This window comes from Salvia hispanica, chromosome 2 (assembly GCF_029641045.1).
Source record: "Salvia hispanica isolate PSC_SH4W2 chromosome 2, Shi_PSC_v1, whole genome shotgun sequence".
Classification (NCBI taxonomy): Eukaryota; Viridiplantae; Streptophyta; class Magnoliopsida; order Lamiales; family Lamiaceae; genus Salvia; species Salvia hispanica.
In genome coordinates this window covers 13,366,710-13,386,408 of record NC_142693.1, presented here as the reverse complement: position 1 = coordinate 13,386,408, position 19,699 = coordinate 13,366,710, and the positions used below count along the sequence as shown (strand labels likewise).

The following is a 19,699-nucleotide window of genomic DNA, read 5'->3' as shown; positions in this document are numbered from 1 at the left end:
AGTGTAGGTTAGAAAAGCCCACCTCATTAGCTTAATTTCCTTAACCTGAATTTCTCGCTCTGATCTTAACTTGCGGAGATAGTCCTTTGTGAAAAACATAACATAACAACATACTAATTAGACTAGAGACAAAATCTCATTAGAATGCATGCCTCCTATTAAATTCTCAATATTCTTTCATTCATCTTTAGAGAATTTCTGGAAACTAGCATATTAATTAAATTTAGGATTTTAATTAATTGCGTTGCTTTACTAAAACTAAATCTTCCTTTGAGTTAATTATTTTGGGAAAGACTATTTTAATTTCTGTAAACTTTGGACATCGTCCCCTTCGTTCGATCTTTCGGCACTCCATAATAAAATAGCACCTCATTTTAATTTCCTTGGCCCATCCTCCTCCTCTCCTTCCTTTATTTACCTTGGCCCAATACACATTCACACTTCAGCCCAACATTAGTTAAATCATTTGGCCCAAATACATATACTCCCTAAATTCTATCGTATCTCTCCTTCTATTGCAGTCAAAATTTCCAAATAGAGGAAATCCCTAACTCCCTCCATTCTTTTCCCCAATCCGAGAAACCTAAATCCCCAATTTAGACTCCAGAGCCTCCATCGTTTTCTCTCTCTCATTCTCTGGCCGGCGTTCAAGGTCGCTAGCTATTCACGCCGGACTTTCTTTTCTCTCCCATGTCTCTCCACAGTCGACTGCTCTGCGACTCGCCGCTGCCTCGCCGACTGTCCGGCTGAGACACTGCGGCCTGCTGCCGCCGTCAACAGCTCGCGCCAGCCAACGAGCACCGTCCTCGTCGCTGCCATCCATGACCTCCGTCAGGCTCGTCATCGTGTAGCGCTCGGGGCAGCTTCTGTCCGAGAGCTTGAAAGCTGCTCGTTGCCGCCGGACAGCTTCTCTCTCTAAAGCTAAGTTCTTTTAACCCCCTTCATTACTTAGCATTTTGTTGGGACTTGGGCAGTAGCTATGTGACTAACGACTTGATTGTGGAGCTTAACTCACTGGAATGAGCTTGAGTTGTTTATCTTGTTATGTTAAGTGTTGCTTCTATGATTCCAAGAGTTGGAGCTTTACTGGGGCTTTACTAATCTGCAATTACCCTATGAGTTTGGCTAAGAAATGTTGATCCCTTGATTATTAAAGCTTGCTACTTGTTGTGAGGCTGAAATTAGTGTAGTTAACACTTGTGCTACTAAGTTCTTGTACTATGTTGTGATTGTTCTAAACATGATGCAAGATAAGGTGTTGGGGTGTGGAGGTGTTTACCTCTCGATATCATTGCTGCTTCGAGAAAATCCGCCTTTGGTCTCAGTTTTTCTCCCTCTCAAACTTGCTACTGCTTGTTCTTGGTTCTCACTAGAGTTGCTGAATTTTGAGATGTGTAGGAGGGTTGTTCAAAGGTGGTGTGGAGGGGATTTTATAGGCTGAGCTGTGTACTCGTGAGGCCTTAATTGGAGCTGTTGTATTCCTTTGTTCTCTTCCTGCAGCAATCCTCTTTATTATGATTCTGCAGCAAAACTTTAACTGAAAATTGGCTCCATATGGGTACCTAGTACGTAGCTATTAACTTCCATTGTTTGCTTGTGGCTGGTGAGAAAACAGGTGCTGCATTAGTGTGGAGGATTTGCAGGATTGACTTGCCCCTTTTGGGTAAGTCTTTGGTCTTCCAACTAAAGAGAGGTTGTCTCCTTCCTCATGGTAAGAGTTCCTTTTAATTTCTTTTGTTCTTTAGTAACTAAAGCTGGTCTCTACTTTGCAGGTTGGGAGAGGACTTGGGCTGCCAAGCTGCTGTCCGAGACGGGCTTGATGCCTCGGGCCCAACGGGCTGATCGGATAGGGCCAACTTATTGGGCTTAAAAAGGGCGTGATGCGGTTCACAAGATTAGGCCCATTGTTCATAGTCTTGTGATTATAGTCATGATCTTTCTTTCTCAAACTCATAAATTCATGCACTAAATTTTGTATAATCTGAAACATGTTCTTGATCCATTATTTATCTTGGGCTTAACTTCTCTTGTATTAAACGAAATTTGAAAATACTCTTGATCAATCTTAAATGTCCAATTCTCCTTTGATCGTCTTAACGATTATCTGTAAAAAAAATTTGTCTAGCCATTCGGCGTCTCTTCTATAAGATCTTAAAAGATGTCAAAAACTTGGGGTGTTACACCTATTTACCAAATAAGTTGCAGTTAATAAAGCCTCATCCCAAAACTTTTTAGACAATCCAGACTTAGAAAACATGCATCTCATTTTTTCAAGAAGAGTTCTGTTCATTCTCTCAGCAACCCCATTTTGCTGAGGGGTATAAGGCACAGTTTTATGTCTTTTTATTCCAAAACCATCACATAAGTCATCCATCTGATGATTACAAAATTCCAAGTCATTATTAGTTCTTATAGCCTTAATTTTCTTGCCAGTCTGAGTTCAATTAACACTTTCCAGGTTTTCAGTTTTTCAAACACATCTGATTTATGTCTCATCAAAAAACACCATACTTTTCTGGAAAAATCATCAATCACAGACAAGAAATAGACACATCCAGAGTGAGAAGACACAGAAGCAGGGCCCCACACATCTATATGCAAATATTCCAGAATACATGTACTCACATTTGCAGGTGCAGGAGTAGTAGGGAAAAAAACCCTATGTTGTTTACCCAGCACACATGAATCACAGAAAGGCAACTCACTATGAACATCATTATCAGACAGGATGACATGCTTTTTTAGAATACTCAGGCCTTTAGCACTCATGTGACCTAGCCTATTATGCCACAACATGGTTCGATCAGTTTTAACAACATTGACATAAGCTTTTTCACATGAAAGAGGCACAGCAGTACAGGCACATAGATCCTTTGGAAATTTTCATACAACCTTCCCCCCACTTCCCTCCCATACCCTAATTTTCAAGGGTAGTACAAGATATCAAATTATAGCACAGATCTGGAACATATCTAACATCCTTGAAGTTGAGTACATAACCATTTTCAAACTTCAAACACACAGTGCCAATACCAAGAATTTCACACTTCTTGTCATCAACCATTGACACAAAAGTTTTAGTTCAAGGTTTCAGCTCAGAAAACACTTCCTTGAAAGGACTCACATGATAATTACATCCAGAATCACATAGCCAATCATTAGATGTAAAAGGACAGGCAGGAGAAGCATTCACAAATTGCAGATCATGCACCATAAACACAGAATCATTGACATTATCATATGTAGCCACATTGACAAGGGTTTCAACTTGGGTGTTGTTGTTGGGAAACTTATTCTTCTTAGGTTTAGTGCATTCTTTCTTATAGTGCCCAACATCACCACAGTTGAAACACTTCATATAGGTTTTAGGATCCTTGCTTCTAGACCTGGACCTAAACTTTTTCCTAGAATTAGAGCTATTTCCAGAACCTCCATTGGGCTCATTGCCCCCCTAGATTTAGATCTACCTCTGACATTTAAAACTTTGTTATAGGCATTCTTATCAGCAGCTCTCTCCCTAAGCTCAAGTTCTTTAGATTTCAGGGAGCTAATGATATGGTCTAGAGGAGCAGAATCTTTATCATACTTAATGGCAGCCTTCACATCACTATAGGAATCGGTATGACATTCATAAGGGCTATATTAGTGTATTCATCTATGGTTTTATCACCTGATCTCTTAATGTCCTGGACAAGCTTCTGAAACCTATCCACATTGTCATCAATATCTTTTGCAAGATCAAGTTTAAACTTAACAACTTTTCAAGCAGATACATTCTTGAAGACATAAAGGTTTCAGTATACAGAGTATCAAGCAATTTCCATATTTCAGCAGCAGATTCCTCATTATCAACTTTCCTAATCACAGAATCAGACAGATTTAACACAATAGTAGTCCTAGCCAGATCATTCATTTCATCAATCTTATCCTGAGCAGTATCCTCAGGTAAAGTGCCATCAACAACTTTGAAAACCTTTTGTTGAATCAAAACGCATTTCATTTTTTGTTTCCAAATAGCAAAATCATTTTTGCCATTATAGGGAACCAGACCAACAGGTTGAGCCATTTTAGCAAGAATTTTTGCAATAACACAGGAAGCAAGACAGAAACACAGAGCCTTACACACCTGGGAGCACAGAGACATACACAAACAAAGAACAAGGGACAGACACACAACAATCACACAACAGAGAGGACCTCAAATCCTTGACTGTCACGAGCAAGACTGGCCAAGGCTATCCCAGCTTGCAATCACTCACTACTGGAGGGCGCAGGGGGTCACTTGGGCAGTGCAAGATGCTTGGTGGTCAAGTAAAATGAGATCACAAGATCACAGAGAACAAGAACCAACGAAAGCAGCACAGAAAGTCATAAGTCTTTGCCGGAGACTGTCTACCAGAAAACAAGAGCCCAGGCCTATATTTGGCACTAAACAAGGAAAATAAAACCAGAAGATGCAGCCAATTTACCAGGCGAATCCCCCCTCGAAGGAGGATTCCACTTGCCCACCTCCTTTTGCGACTTGGCGTGCCGCCCTAATCCCCCCGTTGCTCTGATACCACTGTAGGGATCAGATTAGGTGCGGATTCACTAATTACCAAGACCTCTTTGTTCTTCATTAGGAGAACTCAGTCAAACTCTAACCATGCGACTGATTTTGTTGAGTTATCAAGATTACAACCAAAGAACTATCAACTATTACAACTGTAGTCAATATGCTAATCTAGGGTTCTTGAAGTATCAACAAAGTTCTCCTAAGAGAACTGCACACTGAGTAAACGGATTAGTGATAACAAACAAGATCCTCTCGGATCAAAGAAGACATACACAATCCGGTTAACACAAGAAAGAAGAGAGAAACTGAATAGATCAAAAGATGGCTCAGAAACTCGCCAATAACCAGATCTATTCAACCAGAAACCAATCCAAGGGAGCACCGTTGAAATATGACCAGAGATTAACCTCTCACTGCAAATATCAACACCACAGAACTCCATCACACAAGAACTGGACACCTCAAACACAAACTCACACAGAAAAGCTCACACACTAAACCCTAGGTCTTCACCACACACAACAACCGAAGTAGTTGCCTTCTCCACAACTCACACTTAGTCAATCACTGAAGAAACCGTGAAAGATGGCAGGACATCCATCGGAGAAGAAAGGAAAATAAAGAGAGAGAGCTAGGTCTGCAGAGAGAAGAGAGAGAGTTCGAATGAATGAATGAGAGACTCAAGAGTCTCTCTTCTCACATAACAAACACACTTCACAATCCAACGGCTCAGGGCCGTGATCCGGGTGAGAGTCCACGTGGCAGCATCTAGAGCAAGAGGTTAGTCATCTGGGCTCAGCCCAAGCAATAACACATGGGCCTAAATAAAATAACCAGCCCAAATAGAAAGTCCACCAATATTCAACACTTGTGAAACAGGGTGACGAGAGATCAAACACATATAGTTTTTACCATGGTGTGTGATGAATTTCGGACACCAGACATCGTTTAAGAAGCAAAATCAAAATTTTATTATTTTTTTAGCTTTTTATAATTTCTGTAATTTTGTTTTATTTCATTTTGAGTTAATAGGGTTCTTATTATTATACTTGACAGTTGCTGTTTTTTTACAATCAATTTGACGATTAAATATATATTTTGAATTCAAGAAATTAGGAATTGTGTTTTCTTTATTGGTTCGGTCATTCTTGAGGCATGTTTGCATCGAACTATTGTGAAACGGACAAAGTATATTAGTTAATTAATGACATAAAACAAAAGGAAATAACATGTTGAAAAATCAAATGAAAATTCTGTTTTTTCTTGTTGTCAACTAGTCCTTTTAGGTGGGTAATTTGGTCACTCAGATACAATGATTAATCTTCATTTCCATTCTTTTCTCAAATCTTAGCACGTAAGAAAGTTTGACAAACTCACAAATTCACCACTTATATAACTTGCTTATCCTAGCTATATTATTCGATCTCCATCAAGCTATCGTCCACATATTTTATCATCTAAGCCATGATGAATCAAAAACACTCAACATACAGATTTTCTTCAATTCCCTTGTTAGGGTGTGTTTGGGAGTCTCTAATATGCCTATTTCTCGGTGCCAATGAAGAGGAGAAATCCGAAGCTGCAACTCGTGTTAATGTGGCCGCACATAACCATTTTCGACAACATCAACACATCAAGACGGCATAACCATCATGTCATGACTTCGATTTTCATCTATATATATGTGGATTTACTGAAATATTGTTGTTATCTTTTTAAGCATTTGAGTTGAATTAGAGTGTAAAAGTTTAAGTTTCTTGATGTCACTTATATTACAAACTTTGTGTTTATGAGTAATTGACAAATCTTTCTTTGCTGGTATAATCATGTGTTTCGGAATAATTGATGAGTCTTTCTCCAATGTTGGAAGCATGGGCATATGCATGATTTTGTTTCGTTGTAATATAACAAAAACAAAGAACAAACGGATAGGTATGAAGAATCTTTAAACATTATATATGCAAGTTTTTCTATAAGCATTAACTTACACATGATGTGGATAACAAGTTAAATGATGCATAATATGATGGCTAATGATACAACCAAGATCGATAATCATGCATATCATAAATAATTTTAGAAACAGTAAGTAATTAATTCTAAGGGCATGGGTATTTGAAACAAGATTGTTTAGGGTTTCTATCGTTATTTCTTTAGTTTTTATGATTATTTTTATTAATTAGATAATTGTTGTATTTTTGAAATATAGGCGATCAGATTTAAGAACATAAGATAGATGAAAAGGATATGTGAAAAAACACACGACAAGAAAATTGTAAGTGTTTGAATTAATTATTGATTTCGTTTTCTTCTTTAAATTTGAGTTTCTAAATTCTTAGTTAATTAATATTGATATTCTTTCTTTTTATTATACTATAAATTTTCCTTTTAATTTATTTTCTTTCTAGTTATTCCATAAATTAGGATTTTCTTTGCCTATATAATGGTCCTATTGTTGAACTATAAAGACTGACTTTGAAAATGAATATAATTATGATATTTACTTCTTTACTATACTCTTGATTTCTCTTTTATATTTCCAATTCATTGAGACTTTTATCCAGACTTATTAAACGATCATTCACAATCGTTTGTGGCATCAATGACTGCACTTAACAATTTATCAATGACTTCGATCCGTCGTTAAGCGTCAAATCTAGAAAGAGCATCATATCAATACATATATCATTGGAAGATCAAACCATGGAAATTAAAATTAAAATTTTAAAAACATTCATCATGATTTCTGCCAAAAAAAAAAAGTTTATTCGTTATTAAATTGCCAAAAAAAGCAATCCTTGCAAATCTAATTACTACCTCCATCCCCCAAATTTTGACACAATTTACTATTTCGGTCCGTCCCTGAAAATTTGACACACTTCACTTTTTACCATTTTTGGTAATGGACCCCGTATTCCACTAACTCATTCATATTCACATTTTATTATAAGACTAATACTTTAAAAATAGGACCCACATCCCACCAATTTTTACAACTCACTTTCCATTACATTTCTTAAAACTCGTGCCGGATCAAAGTGTGTCAAAATTTGGGAGACGGAGTTAGTACAAGTTGTTTTTTTTACTATTTATTTAATAGTAGTAATAATTGTTTTCTAAGTAAAGAAACTCTACATTTTCCCTCCACCACTGACTTGATTGGAAGTAGTATTCCAAAAGTCTCAACCAAATGTATAAGTGGCCGTCTCTTCATTTTCCCTCACACTTATTTGAATTGCAAGTTAGAACTGAAAACGAGCTTGTATCACTAGTAAGTCTTCTCTTCTCTTTTGTTTATGAATTTAACATGTGTGTTTTTTTCTCTATCTTTCACCAATTTAATTGATGGATTTTGCATGGGAATTCATATGATCATCTTTTCTTTTTTCTATAACTAAAACATGGTATGTAGCATGGATTAGGCATTTATATATTTTTTTGATTGTTTGTATAGAAAGATCAACAACAAAAGGGAAGATCATGGCCTCCACAATATTGAAGAAGAAAGAAGATATAACCCCACAGTTAACTGATTTCATATTTTCATGGTCCATTTCTGATATAATCAACAAGGATCTTTACAAAGATAAGGTATCATCATTGTTCTTGCATTCATTGTTTTTCCCAAATTTAAGATACTATGTAATAAGTAGTAGTATTTCATTGTAGGTTGATAAAATCCCAACTACATTTGAATCTGTGGATCATTACTTGAAGTCATTTACAATACCCCTCATTGAAGAAACACATGCTGCTATTCTTTCAAATGTGACTGCATTGCACTCTGCTCCCTCGCGCGAGGTCTACAATGTCAAGAAACCGAAATCGACTAAGCCAGATGATCATATCTTGCTATACAACGTAACGTTGAAAGCAGGGGAGTTGCATTCGACAAAACTATATGAACCTCAGTTTTTGGATTTGGTTGCATTATCAGATATTAGGCCTAAGTGTGTTAGTGATTTGGATAGGCCTAAATCACCGTTCACTCTCGCAATAGTCACACGTGCATCTGATGACGCCTCTGTCATGATACGAGTCGTGTCTTCGAAGCCAGTCTTGTTTAAGAATAGCAAAAATGGAGATAAGCTCTTTGTTGTCTGTTTAGCAAACTTGAACACCAATGATCGGATTTGGGGCGCGTTGCATGCTCGCAAAGAAGCGAACACGAGCATCTTCACTTCTGTGCTTTCAATTAGTCCATCTGTAAGATATATCCTCAACATTTGCTTCTTTCATTCTTGTTGCTATGTGACATTCAACTGAATTGTTTGTGGTTTTTGCAGGTAGAAGAGAACTGTGATGTTTGCAGCTCCAAGAGAGTTGAGAGCGCCAAAATGGCAAATTCGAGGGAGATTATCACCTCATTCGGGCTTGATGATTCGCAGAAGGCTGCAGTTTCAAACTGCGTCGCGCTAACAGAATGCAGGCATAGGAACAGTGTGAAGCTGATATGGGGCCCTCCAGGGACGGGGAAGACAAAGACCATTTCCTCTTTAGTATACACATTAATGAAGTTGAAGTGCAGGACTGTGACTTGTGCTCCCACTAATGTTGCTATTTTGGGAGTGGTGAAGAGGTTGATGAGTTGTATGAGTGAGAAACTCGGGCATGAGGCCTATGGGTTGGGAGATGTAGTTTTGTTTGGAAATAGTCAGAGGATGAAGATTGACGAGCATCAAGAGCTTCGTGATGTGTTTCTTGATCTTCGGATTTCTGAGCTGGGACGCCTCCTTGCTCCTGTCATCGGGTGGAAGGGCGTTGCAAATGAAATGATCTCCCTCCTTGAGTACCCTCAAGGAGCGTATGAACGCTACTTGGAGCAAATTAAAAGGAACAACAACGCAACAGGTCTATCCCTAGAAGCTGTTTTGATTGGATTGTTTAACAAGAATACACAGAAGCACAATGACAGCAGCACTAATGTGTGGACATTGGAGGAGTTCTTCGAAACTAGATTCGTTTCTGTTAAAACGCGATTAGTCAGTTGCATAACAGGGTTGATCAAACACTTACCTACTTCTTTGCTACGTTTGGGAATGCAAGAGAAAATGACGAGAGCTTCTAATATGCTCCAAACACTAGAAACATTTGTGGATCACAAGCAGCAATTTATGCAAAATGAAGCTTTCTGCAAGTCCAAAACAAAGTGTTTGGAACTAGTGAAATCCTTCACTTACAATTTACCACTCCCAGAATTGGAAGAATATAGTAGCATCAAGGAGTTTTGTCTCAAAAATGCTTGCTTAATCTTCTGCACCGTCTCAAGCTCAGCGAAGCTGCACCACATCAAGGAAATGACACCATTTGAGCTGGTGATCATAGATGAAGCTGCACAGGTCAAGGAATGTGAGTCTACAATCCCCCTGCAGCTTCCGGGGCTGCACCACGCCATACTAGTCGGAGATGAGAAACAGCTCCCTGCGATGGTCACGAGCAAGGTTGAAACTTTCCCCAACTTACACACAATATGCAGAGGTGGTATGACCTTGTTTTTGTCACTAACATGATCTTGTTATGTTTCTTGGCAGAAGTGCGAAAAGGCGGGATTCGGGAGAAGCTTATTCGAGAGGCTTGTGACATTGGGGCACAGCAAGCATCTCCTCAATGTGCAGTACAGAATGCACCCTTCTATAAGCTTGTTTCCAAATCAAGAATTCTATGGAAACAAGATCAAGAATGGGAGTAATGTCAAGGAAAGAGGCTATAACAGAAGCTTCTTTGAGAAAGAAAGCTATGGCTCATATTCATTCATCAATGTAGCAAATGGGAGAGAGGAATTCGACAAGAGGCGTAGCCTTATGAACAATGCAGAGGTGTCTATGGTTCTTCTGTTAGTATCCAAAATCCATAAAGGTATGTTCAACATTTATTCGAAGTTGTTCATATTTGGACTATTGCTTATGTTGTGTATTTGTTTGGTAGAATGTGTGAAGTCGAAGAAAAGGGTGGGGATTGGCTGCATATCTCCATACAAAGCTCAAGTAAATGCGATGGAGGAGGTGCTAGGGAAGGCCTACAGCAGTGATGCGGATGCAGAGTTCTCAGTGAGAGTGAGGTCTGTGGATGGATTTCAAGGAGGAGAGGAAGATGTGATCATAATATCCACGGTTAGGAGCAACGGGAGGGGCTTGGTTGGGTTTCTTGATAATCGGCAGAGGGCTAACGTGGCCTTGACTCGAGCGAGGTACTGTCTGGTAATAGTAGGTGATGGTGAGACTCTGTCTAGGAGCTGCTGCGTTTGGCAGAAGCTAGTCGCGGACGCCAAGAGCCGTGGATGCTACCACAACGCGTACAAGGAACTGACAGGTGAAACTGATGCATGCGGTGATCTAGCCACGAAACTAGCAGCAATGATGTTGAGGAAGTGGTGAGGTTAGAAGAAGCTCTCTATGTTCAAGTTGTAAGGATTTTGGGTTCAAGATTGCACCTTCTTTTTGAAATGTAAATTGTTATGGTCTCTTGAGGTGCCAAAGCTGGTATATTTTGGTGATGTAAGTGATGCTACATTGCTACTTAATTAGAACTTGATATTCTGTTATTTAAAAGCATATACCGGAAGGGGAGTGATCAATTGCTAACTAATTAACAATTTCAAATTAATACCAAATCTTAGATATTAGATTAGGAGATCTAGCGGCTGAAATAATGCCACATTGATTATATTTTTAATTGAGAAAATTATTAAATAAAAATAAGAGGTATTAATGTCAGTTCTGTCGCCCCTCAGTCCTCACACTTCACACCGTCGCCCAACTCGCCCCCAACAGTTTCACGCCTTCGTCTTCACGGCTCCAGCTCCAGGTAAAACACTCCGTCACTATCCAAACCTTCAATTGCACAATTATTTGATCCATTTGCCTCTCTCTCTACTTGACGTAGATGCAGGTCCAGCTCTTGCTCTTATCCATTTCACTTTGTATAGCTTATTCTTCTAACCTTAATTCATATATGGATTAAATTTTGTTTCTCAATAGACAACAAAATCTAAGTTAAATTTCAGTTTAATCATGAGTTTGTATTGTTTTAGTTCTACACAATCGATTAATTACCTAAATTATGTTTGTACTATATTAAGATAGGACAGTGATCAATTGCTAACTAATTAGCAATCCCAAACTAAGACTAAATTTTAGCCATTAGATTAGAAGATCTAGTGGTTGAAATAATGTCACATTGATTATATTTTTAATTAAGAAAATTATTAAATAAAAATAAGGGGTATTAATGTCAATTCTCTCTCATTAAAATCATCTTAAAACTTTAAATTTACGTAACTCTCTCGATTTAAATTATTTTTTCACAAAAAATATATCAAATTAAAGATAATTTTATAAGGATTCCAACGAGATCTCAATTGCATATGTTCCGACGACGTTCAGATGATAAAATTTGATATTTTTTATTTTAGTTTTCGTAAATATTGATAACCAGATTTTTATCAACAAATACATCAAAAAAATTCAATAGAATGCATATAAAATCTCAATAAAACCATGTAAAAATGAGGGGTCATTCTAATGCTTATAGCACCATAATCCAAAATCAAGACCAAATCTCCACTCTTAGATTTTAAAATGAGTGGATGAGATTAAATCTTACGAATCTCAATAAATAGTAGACAAAATATCAACAAAAAGGTAATATCGTCATTATGTTATCATATGATAATTTCCGTGAATGTTTTTTTATATCGACATAGTGTATTACAAATATCAACAATATGTCATAAGAATATCAATGCTAGTACAAGAAAATATGAACACATATTTATTGAGATATTTACATGGTTTTATTGAGATTTTTACATGGTTATATTGAGATTTTTTGATGTATTTGTTGATAAAAATCTGGTTATCAACATTTACGAAAACTAAAATAAAAAATATTAAATTTCATCATCCGAACGTCGTCGGAACATATGCAATTGAGATCTCGTTGAAATCCTTATAAAATTATCTTTAATTTAATATATTTTTTGCAAAAAAATAATTTAAATCGAGATAGTTACGTAAATTTAAAGTTTTAAGATGATTTTAATGAGAGGGAGTTGACATTATTATTTATTAATTTTCTTAATTAAAAATATAATCTATGTGACATTATATCAACCACTAGATCTTCTAATCTGATGGCTAAGATTTAGTCTTAGTTTGAGATTGCTAATTAGTTAGCAATTGATCACTCCCCTATATGGATGTATTCACATCATTATGCTAAATATTTGGAAAACGCAACACTACTTTAAACCCTTGGATATTTAAATCTGATGGCTTGTAATGATGCTACGTGGAATTATTAAACAAACAATTAAAAATTGAAAAGCCCATTCTAGATATTTTGCACACAACATACACGGTTATGCTCTCCTATTTTCCATTCTAGGTATTTTGCACACAACATACACGGTTATGCTCTCCTATAAAATAGCTACCATGATTGTTTTTCTTATTTAAATCATAACTACCGTATTATGTTTTGATTAATTATAATACTTACCTTCATTATTTTATTCACTTATTATGACAAGATATTCCTATACATACTTTCTATTTCATCTATTTTATTTTATAATGCTAACAATTTCTATTTTATTCACGCATTATGACAAGATATTCCTGTCCATAAAATAATGTACGCGTAATGTCTATTAATATACGGTCTGAATTTAAATAATGAATGTATTTCAGGAAGTAATATTTAGGCTAAGTAGAACTAAATAATGTACGCCAAGTGGGATTTAATGTACATGCGTAATACTAAATGATATACATGTGTATGTATTTACTGTTTGACTAGAGTTGAATCCATATCCTTTGGATTTTGCAATCCAGGTGGCTAGGTTATACTACACACTCACAAACGAAACTATCACCAAGGGCAGGGAGTTTGAATTATTTCCCTTGGGTTTCGCAAACCATGGGGCTAGGGTATAGTACTACTGTTAGGTTTGGTATACTGAAAAGCATGTTTCGAGCAAGTTTTGCGCGAATAGAATCTTGCTTGTATACGTAAAACTCTACAATCCACTTTTAACCCGATTCAGTATTATTCGAGCAGTCTCGCACGAATAGAATCACTATTATTATTACATTGTGTTTGCTTTTGCATTTATAAGATGTTTTACAAATATTTAAATGCATAAGAAGTAAACAAAGTCTAAGTCTTTTGCTTAGTAGACCGGTTGTGGGCGTCGTCCACTTTAAGGTAACACGGTCAGATCTATGCAATGCTTTGCAAAAGAAAAAGAAGAATTTCACAACCTAGATAGGCTTTGGCTAACTATCGTGAAAGGTTGCAATGTCAGTCCGGATATTTCTAAGCCTTACTGAAATAAGATGACATTGGTGTGGTATAGCACTGAACGGATCTAACAGCAAGACGTGTCTTTATGCTATCTACTGAAAGACTAGGTCTTGATAAAATACTATTTCTTAATCTACATATGGTAGCATTGAGCATACGGTATTGATTATGAACTACTTTGACTTATCAAATGGTTCGGGTTTTTCGCAACCCAATAATCCTGATATATTGGGTAGTGGTGATTAATATCTAGCGGTGCTACGATTGCTATTATGTTGAATCATGCGCGAGGTGAGTCTCGTTTGATAATGTCCTCAAGAGGAGCTCGAACAAGGTTTTATTATTCGGAAAACTGGCCAGTTGGAGTTTTATTACTCTATGAATAATAAATAAATGTTTCTTGCTAAGTCCACTCTTGGAATTAATAAGATGTTAATTAATTAAGTCCACAACAGACATTAATTAATTAATGGTCATTTATATCTTAAGCTCGGGAAATAAATAATAAACAACGGAAACCCGGATTACTTGTAATTTCGGATTTGGATGGGGAGAGTTCAATATTACTTCTGTAGTGGCTGCTCGTAATATTCCAATATAAGCTTGTATTAAATCGTGGGTTCAATTTAATTAGTAAAAAGCTAATTGGGGGAGCCCATATCCAAAACCTTCCATAGATCCCTGTCTGGGCCCATAAGAAACTTAATATAAATAGGAGAATAAAGGAGACATAACGATCACAATTTTATTTCTTGTAATTTTCGAAATTTTCAAAAATCTCCAGCTGAGGAGAATTTCGAATTCTACTCCTATTCCCAAAAGGATTTCTTCTATCTTCTTTATTCGAGTCCTAGTATTTTGATAAGATCAGCCCACCCTGATATCGAGATACAGTTCGGGAACCAGACAGAAGATCCATGGTCTAGTATTGAAGATCATTACGTGGAAAAGGCGCGAGCAATTTTTGGAGAATCGAATCGGTAACTCTAAACCGTAGAAATCATGTTTAGGATTTATTTTCTATGAGCATGAATTATTTGCGTTCTAGCATGCAATTATCTGTTTAACACAGTGTTTTAAAAACCGGACCGGACCGGCCGGTTCGGCCGCGAACCGGTGAGTGGTCCGGTCCGGTTCTCTCCATAAAACCGCCAGCATGATGAGCCGCCGCGAACCGCCGAAACCGGCCGGTCGAACCGGTCTAACCGGGAACCGGAAACCGGTTTTCTTCATTGTTTAAAATTTTTGTAAAATAAGTGCTTTTGGTGGGGATCGAACTCATGACCTCTTGGTCAAGAGACCAAGTCCATTACCACTCCACCACAAGCATTTCTTGTTAATAACATGAACATTAGTTATTATTATATTAAAACATTTTTTTTATTTACTCAAACTAATCATTCAAGTTTAAATTTATATTATAGTGAGTAGGTATTAATATGATAATATATTTATCATCTAAAATTCACTCTTTTTTACTAAAATTAACTATTATTTGTATAATATAGATACTTATGTAAATATAAGTAGTTATACCTAAGGTTTATAATAAATTATTTACTATATAGTATATTTTCATCAAAAACTAATTAAACATTCATATTCATTTATATATTTTGTCATATAATTTTTTGAATTATTATGATTTATCTATTTTTTATATCTAAAATATTAAAAATTTTATCCATACTAACTTGTAATTTGTACATTTAATAATTATGGATACAAAATTTAATAAATTTTATCATTCATTGAAATTGAATATATTTTATATATTATATATAATTTGTAACAGTAAAACGGTTCGACCAGTGATTGAACCGGTTGGACCGGTTGAAACGTGAACTAGTAGCCTCGCCGGTTCACTGGCCGATCCGGTTTTTAAAACATTGGTTTAACATGTGAATTGATTAATCGCATAATCGGTCAAATGGATCCGTATCTGATTTATTTGTTTTGTACAAGTTTTCCGCTGTGCAAGGGGCACCAAACCCCAACAATTGGTATCAGAGCCAATTTTTGGCTCTGATTATGTGGATTAATTTCATGTTATGTGAATTGCATGATCTTATGTTTTTTCGTTGCTTGTTATATGTTTATAATATGCATAGTTCGAAACCCTAGAACAAGAAGATGTGGCGTTTTATAATGCGACGGGAATTTGAATGTTTCAAATTTAATTGCGCATTTTTTGATTTCTCATGTGCGATGATTATTTAGATTCATAATCTTGTAATTCGTTACATTCTTTTAACAATTTGATATTGTAATCATTGTTTTCTTGTAATGATTACATGGAATTCATCTTGTATTAAAAATTGGAATGTGAGAATCACGCCATGAAGGCTACTCGCGTTGTATCACGGGGCAAATTTCGTTTGCGGAACACCAGCGTAGTACAGACGGACAGTAACGTGGAGGCTAGGTGTCTTCGAGCAGCAGTGCTGGCGAGGCACGGGCTCCCGGAATTTGCGATGGCGGCGGCTGTCTTTGATGGCTGTTCATGGTCCAGAATTCGGCTGGGCTTGTTGCGGTGAGAACGTCGCTGATGCAGCGACTACACCGAGGCAGAACCAGCAGCCGTGGCAAGGACGACGCAGCAGAGCTGGAGACGGAGCAACAGCGACAGCAGCTTCGAAGGAGCGACGTCGACAGCAGCGTCGGAGACGTCAGGCTCGGCGAGCTCGCGAGACGAGTGTGGGAGCCCAGTAGCGGCTGCGGTTCAGTGGGAGTACGATGACGCAAGATTAGGGTTTCCCTATGCGTGATGTCGTTTTGTCTCGTCTCACGACTTCACTTTCCAAATTTTGATTAGGATTTTCAAATCCTTGGATTCAATTTCGGAAATAAATCAAGATTAAATTTAGAAATAAGATTGGAATATATCTTTTGTGGATTTTATATATTATATGTGATTTGATTTTATATTAAATCATGGATTAATTATAGATTTTATCCTTATTTTATGGATTTGTAGGGATTTAATTCCTAGACGAAAATCCTAGTTAAATTTGGATTAATGTGGATTTATCCTATATCCTATGGATTAATGTGGATTTATCCCTAGACAAATCCTAGTTGGATTTAGATAATGACTATATTATTTTATTCTTATCTTATGAGTTTATATGAATTTATTCATAGATAAATTCTAGATGGATTTGGATAGTGATAATATAATATTTTATTTTTATCTTATAGATTTATATGGATTTGTTCCTAGATAAATCTTGGATAGATTTGAATAATTATAATATAATATTATCTTATTCTATGGATTTACATGGATTTATTCCAAGATAAATCCTAGATGAATTAGGATAAATATTTATATTAATTTATTTTATCCCATGGATTTCAATAGATTTAATTTTATTGAGACAAATCTTAGATGGATTAAAATAAGTATTAATCCAAGTTATCCTTATCTTTTGGATTTATATCCTAGATAGATTAGGATAAAGATGATATATAAGAAATCCTTAATTAATTGGATTTAGATAAATTTATTTATCTAAGAAATCCTAAGTAATGTTTGATATATTCTAGATGTCTATTCTAAATAGAATTAAGATTTGTACAAATCTTTATTGATTGGATTTTATTTTTATCTTATGGATTATGATGGAAGTGTTTCTATCTAGTAATATCCTAGTACGATTTAAATAATGATAATCCTAGATCAACGTTATTTTGAATTGTAGGATTTGATTTTATCGAAATAAAATCTTGAATAATCCTAAATGGATTTAGATAGTTAACTCTATCTTGATAAATCCTAAATAAATTTGGATAATTATTATCCACGATAAAACTTAATTATTTAATTGATTCTCCCTTGACTAGATTAAATAATTGTTGATAATTATTAGGTGTGTTTAAATGCCATGCATTAAATGGATTTATCTGTTTATTTGGTGTTTATCTATTTTAAGTGGATTATCTGCTTTATCTGCTTATGTGATAATTATGCAAAAACCATACAAAATATCTAAGTGATGATTACAACAAGTGCGTTGTATACGGTCTCCATCGGTTGGTCTGCCAAATTTTGTGAAGCTGATTTTCTAATATTATCGCCACCTACAGAGTAGGGACGATAATCCTACGAAAACAACAAGTTCATAAGGGCGGAGTTCTCACATAATAAATAGAATGAATTAGAAAGTGGTTCCCAATATTATTGCCACCTGCAGAGTGGGGAGAATAATCCTAAGGAACTGTGAGTTTTAGGGTTTAATCAGAATTTATGAGATAACTTGGTTTTGTTGACAGCACATAAACATTGTTATGGGAGTGTGTTGTAGAAATAAAATTCTGTAATGCTAAATCTGATGGTCGTGCTTAGGCAGCATTAGACGTATCAACCTCCAGAGGAGGAAGCAATTGATGCGTCGGTGTTGTGACCAGTAAAATTGTCAAAATTTTAATGCGTATTAACCTCCAGAGGAGGATACAATTTATTAATTTTGCTGTTGTAAGATACATAATTGTTTTGTGGTTATTTGTGATTATGTATTGAGCATGAGTATGTGATAATAAGTTTATTTGCCAAATCTTCATTATGTCATTTAATATTTGTCTGCGATCCTTAAAGAAAGAAAACTCGAATGCCTAAATTATGTAGACCGGAAACGAAAATGGATAAGATTCTAATCGCTAAAAGCTTGGAGTTTATACTCAATGATTCATGTCCTCCATTTCCTCGACATAATTCCACGAAGAATGTTCGAGAATGCATTATGCATGTACTTGACAAGCTCTTTGAGGAATAAGGTCAAGCTATTTTCCTTTAAGTAGCTCGACAAGTCTTGGTTAATGACGATGAAAGATAGATATCAATAGAATCTGTCAAGATGATTCGATTGGAATATCCTAGAGTGACAGAATGTTTTGAGGATCTTTTGATCACTCAAATAGTTTCTGACACAAGTCATCGCCTAAAGTAATAAGAAATGACTACAAGAAGGTTTAACTGAAAAGTTGAAAATCTTTAGAATAATAGTCGTTATATTACTGTTAGAGGAAAGTAACATAATAGATGACAAATTCATAAAGGCTGCATTTTTCTTAAGTCCTAGTTCATTTGAACAAAAGACTAGATATGGAAATGGGAGAGCCTGAATTGTCATCAAAGTTTGTTTAAAGCGAGAAAAGATGCTTTGTGAGTTGGATTGACCTATTTTATGGAAGGACAATGACTTACATGACAATGCAACTTCTAAGTAAGAGATCTTGATCCAGTTAGGTTTTTGTTGCAGTGGGAGCTATTAATGCTCAACTATTGTTTTATGGTTGATGCTTAAGGCATCATAGTATTAAAATAATATAAGTGCGACAAGGTTGAGTATTCAACAACACATCAACTTCTTAATCATTGAATGATAAAGTATTTATGGCTCTTAGCCTTAAGGCCAAGAAAATACTTAGAAATTGTTCGAACTGATCTAGATTATCAAGATTTTAACAATTTGTTTGTTAAATAGCTTGAAAGTCGAGAATATCTGTTTGATGCACTATGAGTTAGAATCGTTTGATTCAGAACACTTATAGAAGTGCAACATAGAAAGACTAGCGAGTCTTAATGGTTTACACCATAAGAAGACGAGCAAAGGGTTATGATCAGTAGTGGGAGTCTAATCTCCGTTAACGAATCCAAGCATTCATCTAATGAATGGGATAGTTATGTAAGCAGGAATCGAAGTCTTTCTAAGACAAGTTTGATTGTGTGATGAGTTGTACTCATTAAAATCTTATCATTGGTGGGATACACATTAAAGAAACTACATACATTAGTACCTTCTACAAAACACGAGTTGTGGACTAGAGCGTCTCTAG

The 19,699-nt window shown here is 35.9% G+C and overlaps 1 protein-coding gene and 1 long non-coding RNA gene across 2 annotated transcripts; both read left to right on the top strand.

Moving 5' to 3' along the window:
* Positions 1-529: 529 nt before the first annotated feature.
* Positions 530-2,097, top strand: LOC125206604 (uncharacterized). Its single transcript, XR_007173914.2, has 2 exons — positions 530-1,711; positions 1,773-2,097. It is a non-coding gene; the product is annotated as an uncharacterized LOC125206604 (long non-coding RNA).
* Positions 2,098-8,035: 5,938 nt separating this feature from the next.
* On the top strand, positions 8,036-10,929 carry LOC125187073 (putative helicase MAGATAMA 3). The gene is made up of 5 exons (XM_089064843.1): positions 8,036-8,146; positions 8,225-8,761; positions 8,851-9,996; positions 10,087-10,411; positions 10,481-10,929. The coding sequence occupies exons 1-5, from the start codon at positions 8,036-8,038 to the stop codon at positions 10,927-10,929; spliced, it is 2,568 nt and encodes an 855-aa protein (XP_088920969.1).
* Positions 10,930-19,699: the final 8,770 nt, after the last annotated feature.